An 11469-nucleotide genomic window follows, 5' to 3' on the forward strand; every position below is an offset into this window, starting at 1 on the left:
TATGTCCGATTGAGGGGTTCGTCTTCATGTCCCATCCATAGAGAGCTGCGTACTCTTCTCGTCCTGTGTCTCGGTTCGTCTCGCGTTTCGTTCCGTATCCTTAAATCACCCCGCTTCGCCTGATTGTTTTTATATCCAGCCCCCTTATGATAGACTCGCCCGGCCCATAACTTTTAACGAATATACTCCTCCATCCCTCCCTTAAGTCTTGATTCCCCCATAAAACCCATAGTCTGCCCGTTTAAAAAGCCTGTCCATGATACTGCTGCGGCGGAGGCCCCCTCATCTGTCCCGGTGTCCCAGGTCTCATCATACCACCCGGTGTCCCCGGGGTTCCTGGCCTCATCATACCGCCGGGAGTGCCGGGAGTGCCTGGTCGCGCATACTGCCCCTGTGGCGGCGGAAACCCAGGTGATTGCGGTCGACCACCGCCGAAATTCGGGTTGGGCGGTGACATGGGTCCAGGTCCGGGCCCAGGTCCTTGACGAGGCGGTGGCATGTTATTGTTCCAGCCCGGTCCAGGGCTTCCAGGGCCATATGGCCCACCACCTCCTCCAGGACCCATCGGCGGCCGCTGTTGCGGACCACCTGGCCCGTAGCGACCGGGGGGACTCATCATGTTATTCGGACCAGGGCTCATGCTTCTCGGAGGACCGGCACCAGGCATCATCGGTGGAGGGCTGCGCATCTGATTCGGGCCTGGGCTCATGTTTCGCGGTGGTCCTGCACTGGGCATGTTGGGTGGGCTCATCATCCGCCGTCCTGGGCCAGGACTCATACTGCGCGGGGGTCCTGCGCCAGGCATCATTGGAGGAGGGGGGCTCATCATTCTCGACCCGGGGCTCATACTCCGTGGAGGGCCAGCACCAGGCATCATGGGCGGGCTCATCATGCCCCGCCCCGGGCCGGGGCTCCTGCTTCGCGGGTTACCCGCACCGGGCATCATCGGTGGAGGGCTCATCATGTTGGGGCCAGGGCTCATGCTGCGGGGGTTCATGGCCCCAGGCATGCCTGGGTGGAAGGGCGGAGGTCCACCAGGGCCACCAAGGCCATCCATCATCCGGCCCATACCCCCCGGAGTCTGGGGACCATATCCACCAGGACCGCCAGGGCCACCAGGACCACCGCCACCCATCATCATGCCTCGATTAGCACCAGGTGTCTGCGGACGACCCTGTCCAGGACCAAACGGAGGTTGCTGTTGTTGGGATTGGGCATACGCAGCCTGCGCAGCGCGCTGGGCTTGGTTCTGCTCCCGCTGGCGCTGGTCAATTGCCTGCGCGACCGCCTGGCCGCTGACACCTTGCCGCATCTGGGCACGTTCGCGTTCGCGGGCGTCAATAGCGCCAACAAGGCCACCTTGCTGCGAGGGACCTTTACCTCCGCCATAACCCATAAGCGGGGTTCCCGTGATACGCGCGACGTGCTCCTGCTCGCGGGCAGATAGGTAAGACGACGCCTCGCCTGCAGATAGGGCTGCTGCGGTGCCCTGGCTCGGGGGACGGCCCGAGACGAGCAGGTCTGCAGAACTGTTACGGGAATGCAACAGACCGGCACGGCTACCGGGCCGCTTCGGGGTCTCACTCCCGCTCGCAGGCCGGGCGGAAGAAAGCAGATCAGCCGAGCTGTGACGAGAGTGCGAGTTCTTGTAGCCAGACAGGGTGTCTGATGATGGGTTACGTTGGTGTGCATAGTTGAGCGGCGCGCTACGAGGCTGCAGCGACTGTTGGAGCGACGCCGCGTTGTCTGAGGACGTCGTCACGGCGGACGGGCCCGGCCAAACAACGCTGCGACGGACGTTGTCTCCGGACTGCTGACGGTTGTGGGACAAAGCCTGCCCAGGGCCGGGGGATCTACGACTCGTAGCCTGCGCGGCTTTATCACTCGGAAGAACGGGCGCACTGTACTTAAGAGTGGGCCCAAAGTTGATGTCCGGGATGTCGTATTCCGAGGGACCCTTTGCAGACTCGTCGTTGTTGTCGCCCACCGTCTTGAGCACACCCGCGCGGGGCCGGTCCACAGACTCCTGCGTGTCGGAGGAGCGACGCGTGCTCGCATAATCTGGGCTGTTGGTGGACGAAGCATCGTTCTCGATAACCGCTCGCTGGCCGTTTAGGGGATACCGAGCATGACCGGGAACGGGTGGGGGGTTCTCGTGGACGGGCCTGAACCGGGGGCCGGACGATGGGAAGCTCCGCTGAGACGACTGCGATGAAGCTGGGGAGGTCGCGTCGGGGTGGTCACGGGATAGGCTCGTCGTCCGGATCGGGAGGGGTTTCCTGTGAACGGGCGGCGAACCACCGCCCGAGGATGGGGAAAGCTGCTGCTGTTGTTGCGCCATAGCACTAGGCGGGGGGGTTCGGCGACCGTTACCGGGTGGAGGAGGGCCACGAGGAGGGCCGTTATGGAAAGGAGGGGGAGGGTTACCGGAAAAGCCTGCGGGCGGAGGAGGACCCCTTAAGGGAGACTGCGATCGTTTTTGGGCGGGGTCCTGGACGTGAGGCGGAAGAGGAGGGGCTGGGGAATCGCGAGTTGAGTACGCAGCGGCGGGAGACGTTAGAACTTCACGAGATCCATTGAGGTTAGCATTCATCCCCACGGCGTTGGCGCTGGTTTGTGTCTGTACCGCTGGACTGCGCTGGTCGGGGTTTCGCGACCCCGACCCGGCAGTTCCCTCACCCCCAAAATGGAGCTCATGGGGGTCCTCTGGGGAGAAGGAATCTGGAATGAGACCGGATGCTCGGGCAAGCTGGGACAGTGTGTTGCTGGACAGCCGGTTGGTCGCTCGGCGCATCTCGGGCGACGGGGATGGTCTCTGCTGTGGGCGTGCCCCTGCGCCATGGGCGAACGCCGGGGGTGCATGGACTGGCCCGGGAGTTCCCAAGTGATCCATACCGCTAACATTGCCCACCCGGGGGCCACCGCGGATCGGGCTGTCATCCTCTGAGCTGACTCTCTCGGGCGTAGATGCTAGGTCGCTCGCAAAGGCTCGGACACGGTCGGGGCCAGTACCGCGGAGCGGGGCCTGCGAAGACGACAGGGAGCTGTTGCTGTCGGGACCAAAGTTGGGAATGTCACCGAGCTGCGTGTCCGAAATGTGGCGGGAGTGTCTCGCATTGCCTGCCGCAGCGGAGAAGGCTCGGTCGCGGTTCGGGTCGGGAGGGGCCGAGTCGTTGCGTGCTCCGGGATGTGTGACCGACATGGACCGAGACGAGCGGACGGAGCCGCCCTCATCGGCAAAGCCTACCCTCGCCCGCGGTGCTGACGAGTTCTGGTTCCCGTAGCTCAGCCGCTTGCTATTCCGGCTGGCACTCCGGCTGTGACCCACCGACGATGATCCGTCTTCCATGGCGGCCATTCGCTGGCCCGTCAGTTCCTTGAGTCGTTTCCTCCACTCTCGTTCTGACCACGTCTCGCTTGCGTCCGCGTGGATCAGCCCGCTCACATCCAGAAGCTCCAGGTAGCCGTACCGCCTGTTCTTGGGCATCGCAAACATCAGGGAGCGAGTGTCGAGCGCGCTGGCTACCAAGCGGCCGGGTCGGCCGTAGAGGGCAAATGTATCCCAAGTCGGAAACAGGAAACGAAGGAGCATTTCAAAGCCGGACACGGCTGGTGGGGTCTCGGGCATGATGAAGACAAAGCCCTCGGTAGACGAGACCGGCTCGGTGTGTATCGTGAAGTTGCCCTCAATCTTGAGCAGCGTGGATGAGTCGATCAGCTCCTTGGCCTGGGGGTAGATGGAGTAGGCCGAGTAAGCGTCGGTGATGGAGGCAATGGGCTTTTGGTGCTTCTTCTTCTTCTCGGCCTCCTTCTTAGTGTCGAAGAACCTGATTTCTCCCTTCAATACAGGCTGAGAGCGGTCGTACGGTGACCGCTTCTTGTGCTCCTTCTGGGCCTTTTGGTATTCCTTCTCGCTTGGTGGCTCGATGACGCAGTAGCAGCGCTTCCAAGGCACGCCAGCGCCGAACCGCACCCGTACCCATTCGGAAATGGGCTGGCGCGCACGTTCCATAATGACATTGATGTTATTCAGCGTCTTGCCCTTCCCCGCAATCAGAGCACCTGTGTAGGCTTCTTGCAGCGTCGAGTGCTCGTACATGGCCAGTCGTATTCCGGACGTCCACTGAATGAGCGAGTGGTGCGAGTTGAAATGAAGTAGATACCGATTGCGGCCGGCGGTGCTGATGCTCAGGATATTTTGAAGTGGTTGGTCGTCGTTGGTTTTTGTGGGAAGCGATTCAAGCTACAACTCTAGTCAGCTACTCGTTGCTCGCCTCGCATAATCATCCTCGGGGCTTTATTCCGGTTCCACGTTACCATTTTGACGGAGGCATCAGTCAGGTTGATAAACTTGGGGAGGACTTCTCCATCCTCCCCGGCCGCGTCCAGCTCAGCGGCATCCCAAAGCGACAACACGGTGCCAACTAATTGGGCGAAGCATTCGGTCCATGTCCGATCGGAGTTCGGATTCCCCCCTACGACAAGGTCAGTAATCGGCCTCCAAAATATGGGGGCAAACGCAAGCAGAAGGGCCAAAGCGTACGGATGTCTTGGTCGTCTAACTTGAGGAAATAGCCCTCTTGGTACAACTTGTTCGAGTGGCTGTTCAACAGCGTGAAGATGGGCTGCAGCTCCGGCAGTGTTTGTTCGTTAACGGCCATGACGGGCGGCTGGTAGGTCTGCACCATAGACAACGGGCGTGAGCCTCTCTTGGAGCGAGTTGGGCTAGACGACGGCGAGTTGTCTAGCGACGCGGGCGCTGTGGCATTCCCGGTCTCGTGCAGTGGTGTGGGCGAGAACTCGCGGCCGCTCAAGGTGGCTCGTCGGGGTTTAGGAAGTGGGGAATCGACTGAGACGGAACGGGCGTGTTGCTGCTTGACGAGGAAGGATTTGCCGTTTGAGATGACGCTGTTGGTGTTGCTGTTGGTGCTGGCGTTGGTGGTGCCGCCGGCGAAGCTATCGCTCTTGGGCGACGATGACGATGCAGGTGTCGAGGACCGCGAGTCCCGCTGCTGCTGTTGCAGAGCCGAGAACTGGCTAATAAATGACAGGACTTTTATGAACAGCCTGTGGTCAGCAGATCGGCGCGAGGATTAATGCATGGGCCTGGCGCAGGCTGGTTCATGCATGCAGTGAAGGTTTGCAAAAAAACAGAAAAAAAAAGACAAAGAAGGCCAATTTTTCTCGGCCTGTCTGAGGTGTGTCTGGGTTTGTGCTTGTGTTCATATGGGTGTCGTAGACACGCCGTGACAAACACGGGGCGTGATGGTATTCTGTACAGTACGAGGATGAATTGCCGGGGGAGAATGCCACATACCTCTATTCCGAGGCATGGTGGGGTCTTCCTGCCTTCTGTCCAAGACCGACGGGACTTGGCAAGCACTGTGCTGGGGTATGATGTCGTCTTGCAACCCTAAACTGCGCAACCCATCAAAGGGGAGAAAAAGGTCAAAAATGGGCGTCCACGAGAGGTTGTTGGTCGGGAGGAAGAGTTGGCCAGGACGGCGAGGAATCCGAGGGTCTAGCTTGAGAGTTGACGAAAGCACGCAGTTGAAACAAGGTGCACACCGCAGGATTCCAGTTGGCGGAGACACCGGAAAATGCTCCAAGGAGCCAAGCTCTTTTTCTCTCCCGTTTTCCTCTTCTGCGGCGAAAAGACCCGATTTTCTCGTCTGTCACTGTTGCGCCGCCTACCGCTCTATCCGGACTAGTTCGATCGTCTCAAGTGCGCGGGAGAAATGGGGAGTCGTTCGATGCGGGAGATTCGGGACAAAGGCAAACACCGAACAAGCCCCGGGGTCTCGAGCCTAGGGTTCGCCGATCGAAAGAAGTCCAAGAGGTCTTCTCGAAAGCGACGGTCAGGCAGCCCAGCGGAAGATCGCAATGGGCTACGTCAGCCCCAAAAATGAGGTCGAGTTAGTGAAGACTTGGCAAGCAAGCAGCAAGCAAGAAACAAGAAAAACAAAAATAGAGACCGGCAGCGATGCGGAAGGCCAAGGAGCAGTGCAGGGCTGGGCCTGCATCCACTTGACGGTGAGTTCCGTCACGGCGCGACTAGGGGACTAGAGCAAAGTTGGCCACCAAGGAGGGCAATGATATCGGGCCCGGGCCGGAGAGACGATGGAGGAGGTCGGGGATGGGGGGAGCAAGGAGCGGGAAAGGAGAAAAGGAAAGAAAATGAAGAAGGAAAGAAGGCAAAAAGAAAACAAAAAACAAGCCCCAACGCTTTGCACTTCCGCTCGGTCGTCTGGATAATACGGTGGCTCTCACACCCAAACGGTTTTGAACTTGGACCTGCGTTGTCTCGACTTCCGCTTCGGGTAGCCGGGGCATCCGGGGGGTTCCTGTACTGGGGCGGGTATGCCGGGGACAGTGCGTCGGCCAGAGTGCATGGAAAGCTGGGAGCAGTGTGGTGTAAACGGTAAAGAGAGGTACCCAGGTACGTACCGCTGAAGGGATGCTGTCTGGCGGTTAGATTCCCGAAAACTTGGAAATGGCTTTCCAGGGAAGGTAGTGCACAACAACGTCGGAGAGGACGGGGCCGGGAAAGGGAGATAAAACCCCTCGGCAAATCTCAACAAGAAAAAGGAGAAGTAGACAAGACGGAAACGATGGACATGAGAGATGGGGGAGACATGACTTAAAAAATAGATAAACTTCGACATATGCAGCACGAGGCGGGTCGCCGGGCGCTTCCCGTATTTGACTGTTAGTCTGTTCCTGGCGTTCCCTGTGGCCCGCGCCAACAACCAATATCCAAACGTCCTGTCGCCCGAAACTCCGGGAACAGCGAAACGCTCCGTATGCTCACTACCGCCGTAGGTGATTACGCACTCGCCAGTCCGCAGCCCACAATCCACAAAACGTTGTCGACAGCGTCCCAACGTCCCTTTGAAGCCCTTTTCCCTCCACTTAACGTTACTATGTAGCGGAGAGCCTAGGGCCTCGGTGGACAGGCATTTTTCTTCGTATCCTCTCTTACAGGAGCTTTCCCCGATCCACCGGTGATTTTCCAGGGTCCATCCAGCCGGCGCGAAGTGACGCAGGACGCACGATGCACCTTTTTTTGCAACAATGGCTTGCCACCGCTGCACTCAACGTTAACACCAAGGCTCACCTCACTCAGCACACCTGCGTCGGTCTCGGCACTATCACTCCCCTCTCGCCTTTTCTAACCCCGAACAGAACCCGGCATATGGAACCTAACGGAGCCCTTTTGTCGATCCGATCAACTAGTTTGCGCTTCTGCACGCACGTTTTTCTTTCTTTCTCTCTTAGTCTTCTTTAGCCTTCATCGATCGGGGGGCGGTCTGCCACCGTGTCATGTCCCCCGCGTACTTAGCGTCGACATCATCGCGCCTTGCTCGAGCGACACTTGGCAGCCACATCCGTTCGCGGCCGTTGTTCCTTTGACTGTTATTTTCCGCGCCCCAAACCCGAGAGAAACAGGGATCGCTCACCAGCCATCTCTGATCGCTCAGCGCATCTGGGCCCCCACACCCCGGTCGACATCGTCATGCCAGCCGGAGAATGGAGAGGATGGTGGGCTTGGCATGCCTTGGCAGCCTATTTGCATCGACTCGTTTATATCGACTGTGTAGCCGTCTATTTTGACGGAGTAAATTCCCAACAAGGTAAGAGGCGGGTTGATCAACGCCGCAGCCAAATTTTGCTGTGGCGTTGCTCAAAGTACCTCCAAGCTTGCTTCTCATGTAGTTACCTAAACATTGCAACGTCTATCTCGAGACTCCTAACCTCGTACCTTGCACGATCGCGATGTTGGGCGGGCGTGAGGTTGGCGGGTGTAATGTTGGGCGGGTGCGAGGGTAGGAATCACGTGCTTTGGTTAAAGTTTTGTTGCAATTGAATTTTATTACATTTTTAGGCGATTTGGCGCGCGATCGCGATGTTGCGCGGGCGCGAGGTTGGGAGTCTCGAGTTACGCGTTGCAATGTTTAGGTACATGAGGAGCAAGGTTGGAGGTACTTTGAGCAACGCCACAGCCCAAATTTGGCTGCGGCGTTGATCAACTCGCCTCTTACCTGGTTCGGAATGGTTTGGAATTTACTCCGTCAAAATAGACGGCGACACAGTCGATATAGACGGGTCGATTTGCATTCTCTTTGTGAGATCCACCAATGTCTGTGCTTGGAGTGGCCGCTTGGCAGTGGATGCAATGGGCCATTGGCTGTTGGTGGCCGGCCAAATGCCTGGAGAGCTGGACTCAGCAAGTGCGAGGATGACGGAAGCCTTTTCCAACAAAGCCAGCCCAAAGTGGAAAATAAAGAGCATCTGCAAAGATGACCGCCTTGTAAAACCCTCCTCCTGCTGTGATGTTAGGGAGCCAACGCTTGGCGTTCAATCGTTTGGTGGTTGAGATGCCGCTTGTCTTCCCCTGCTCGTGGGCGCAGCACTCAACGATGGTGCGCTTGTGGGCAAAAACACGCAACGTCCGGACTTGGTATCTCTCAAGCGAACACCGAATGGAAACCTTGAAACTGGAAGGCATCAGGCCATGGCCATAACTCGGCCATCAGCAGACCCCCCTGCGAGAGGAAACAACATCGCCTCCGTTTCGCATACGCGTAACGGTCAAGGTCAGAAACTCCGAAGGGGGAGAGGCATCACAATCACCTGAAACCAACCCAACACCCACACAAAATCGGCTAGTCGACGGGTTTGGCTTCAGAGGTTGAACTACGCGCTCGCATTAAAAGTTAAGCGCTCGTTTGTCTCCGTCACGCGCCCACCCCGTTCACTCCCATCCATCCAATCCACCCCATCATGTGGCTGGCCCATGTGGCTCGTTGAATTGTGTGACCACTTCTTTTTCTTCCGTTTTGATGCGCCAACCCTTTACGAGTACCGTGCCGAGAGCACACAACATATGCGCGCGGTTGATGAGAACGGCTGGGAAGTTGCAAGCATCCTGAAGGCCGCGCAACACTGTGGCTTGGATTCTTGGATAGTGAATTGCCTACCGCAGGACCTGAGTTTGTGTAGCAATACGAGTTAACTAGTGTACCGGACGGTAACATAGTGAAGCTCCCATCTCGGTAACAGTCCGACGGGAGATGAGACAATGGGCGTGGCGGCGCAGACAACGCCCTTCTTCCCAGACACGGACTTGTCCGTGTAAAGTCTGTCATCCCGTCCCTGGGCGCTTTGAGGCTGAGGCGCAAAGTGTGTCGGCCAAGGGAGGGCGGCAGATATGGAAGGTCAATTAAGGTGGGTTTTGTAATGGTCAAGCCACCATTTGATATTGGGAAGTGAACCATGGAAGGGAAGCCCGGGTATTTCGTCTGCCCCGAACCTTGATTTTTGGGCGGGATCAGATGCCGACAGGGACAACGGAAATGAACAGCCAGTCGTGTCTCGTGTTCCTGAATCGGCTGGACGGCTGCCCGGACGGGCTGGACCTTTGCGATGCTAGCGCCAAGCCTATTTCGTGTTCCGTCAACGTTGATGAGCCAGCTCTCTTGAAATGGAAATCAAAAAGTGATCGTGAATCCCAGACCGAAAACACGGCTGAGGTCGCATCGAAACCATGTGAGAGGCCTCCCTTCCAAATTTGGGAGAACCACCGCTCTCATCTTTCTCACCCACCTCCGTACCGAGCGTACATACATAGTGTAGAGTCACATTCACCATTCGCTTCTGGTGCGCTGCCCTGGCGAGCCCTGAGATAACTCCGGGATATGCACGCACTTTAGCGGCGAGGCGCGGGATGGATCGTGCGAAGGGATAGGCTACGTCACCAACCCACCTTTCTCTCCCGGCGAGCTGCTGGACTAAGCTTGGCAGGGTTGGGATCGACCATCTTCTCTTCAACTGGGCAGCTTTTTTGCTATGTACAGCAAGACCATGCCACTTGTTTGGTTGTGAATGGGGACAAACATTGCTCTTAACTAATTATTGCTAAGGACTGTAGTGTGTGGGGGTTCCTGGTCCGAATGGAAGTGACTTGACTGTCAAACTGTATCCCAAGACTGATTAAAAGTCTTTGAATTGGGGACTAGTGGGATGATGATGCTCCCGTGGATAGGTAAACTACCATGTAAGTCACAGGCGGAGGTCACTGGGTTCTCAGGATGGGTGCTCACGATATACACCACCTACCTTGAGGTGAAAAGCAGGTACGGTACACATCGGTGATGGATTTCATATTCATGTCGTCTTTCGGCCCCTGCGTTCCCGGGTGCTGTGCCACCATCGCTTCCACTTCTCGTCCACCCTACACGTGGACATTCCTAGAGCCAAAGAGCCAAGCTCTTTTTTTCAATTCAGATCCTTCCCCTCACTGTTCCCCACTAAAGTTGAGGAGCCAAAGCCGAGGGAAGTGAAGAGACGTGAGTGAACTGCAATTGTCCAAACAAAGACGCGCATTTCCTTGCTCATGCACGACCGCTGCAGTTTGCCTGCATTTTCGGTGTTGCTGTCTCAAGCTCGCCAGCATGTCTGCTTGTCCATTCGCTAGTTTCGCTTCTCTTTTTGTGAGTGGAGAGACCGAGCATCTGGAGCAGTCGGGCTGGCCAACCATTCTTCAAGATAGACGTGCCGTTGAGACAGTCTTACAAACGTGGAAGAACGCTCAAGTCAAATAGAAAACGGGAAGGAACAAAATCTCAGGAGTTTCAATTCAAAACAACCAAGACGGGAAATGCCTTGTTCAATTTCTCCCAAGTAAAACATGATCGGGCCTACCTACCACATGGGAAAAACAAGTGTAACTGCAGTTGGGATGAACGCGATGTACCAACCTAACATTAATTGGTCTTTTCTTCTCAAACAACACCCTCAACTGCCCCCTCTTGCCCCTCTTATGTAGGAGTGCAGGCCAATTCGTGAATGTTGACTTCCCCGCACCTGCATCAGACAATCAACCACAAGGCGGAACCGAGTGGCAAAGAAATTGAAGAATGAGATTGGTCTTCAGCTCATCTTCGAGATTTGCTTTTTCAAGTTTCGAGAAAATGCACACTGATCCCACACCACGCCACTCAGACAGGAACAAAAAGGCAGATGAATTGAGGCCCACCATTGCCACAACCTCGAGAATCCATGTTCAGTGATCCCGTCCGTCCATGACAACCAGCATGACAACCCTTGGATCAAGCCACTGCAGCCCTCTTCGGTCCAATCTTCATCATTCCCAAGAACCGTCCCCTTGGAACAGGCGGCGGCACGGAATTGCTTATCGCCTAGTTTTGGGAGTGATAATCGCATTTGTCGAGGAAGAGGAGGGGCAGCCTAGCTTGCCTGGAAACACCCCTGAACTCCTAGCGCTCCCCTCGAATCCGAGCAGACGGGTGGACGAAGGCGCCCCGTGCGCCTGCAGCGCGACCAGGGCCAGTGACCACACAACCAAACAATCGCTGCGCGACTCCCTGACAAATTTGGGGCCCCTCAAGCCAAACTTGGGACCCGTCGTTCATCCCTTGTGGTCTGGTGATGGTCGACGTCCACGAC

At 57.0% G+C, this 11469-nt stretch overlaps 1 protein-coding gene across 1 annotated transcript; it reads right to left on the reverse strand.

Moving 5' to 3' along the window:
* Nucleotides 1-241: 241 nt before the first annotated feature.
* On the reverse strand, nucleotides 242-4661 carry C8A04DRAFT_11319 (uncharacterized protein; the record flags this gene model as incomplete). Its single annotated transcript, XM_062776921.1, has 4 exons — nucleotides 242-699; nucleotides 931-4243; nucleotides 4318-4475; nucleotides 4544-4661. 4 exons carry the CDS (start codon nucleotides 4659-4661, stop codon nucleotides 242-244), a joined length of 4047 nt encoding a protein of 1348 aa, XP_062638063.1.
* Nucleotides 4662-11469: the final 6808 nt, after the last annotated feature.

Source organism: Dichotomopilus funicola (genome assembly GCF_033296635.1).
Source record: "Dichotomopilus funicola strain CBS 141.50 unplaced genomic scaffold C8A04scaffold_22, whole genome shotgun sequence".
Classification (NCBI taxonomy): Eukaryota; Fungi; Ascomycota; class Sordariomycetes; order Sordariales; family Chaetomiaceae; genus Dichotomopilus; species Dichotomopilus funicola.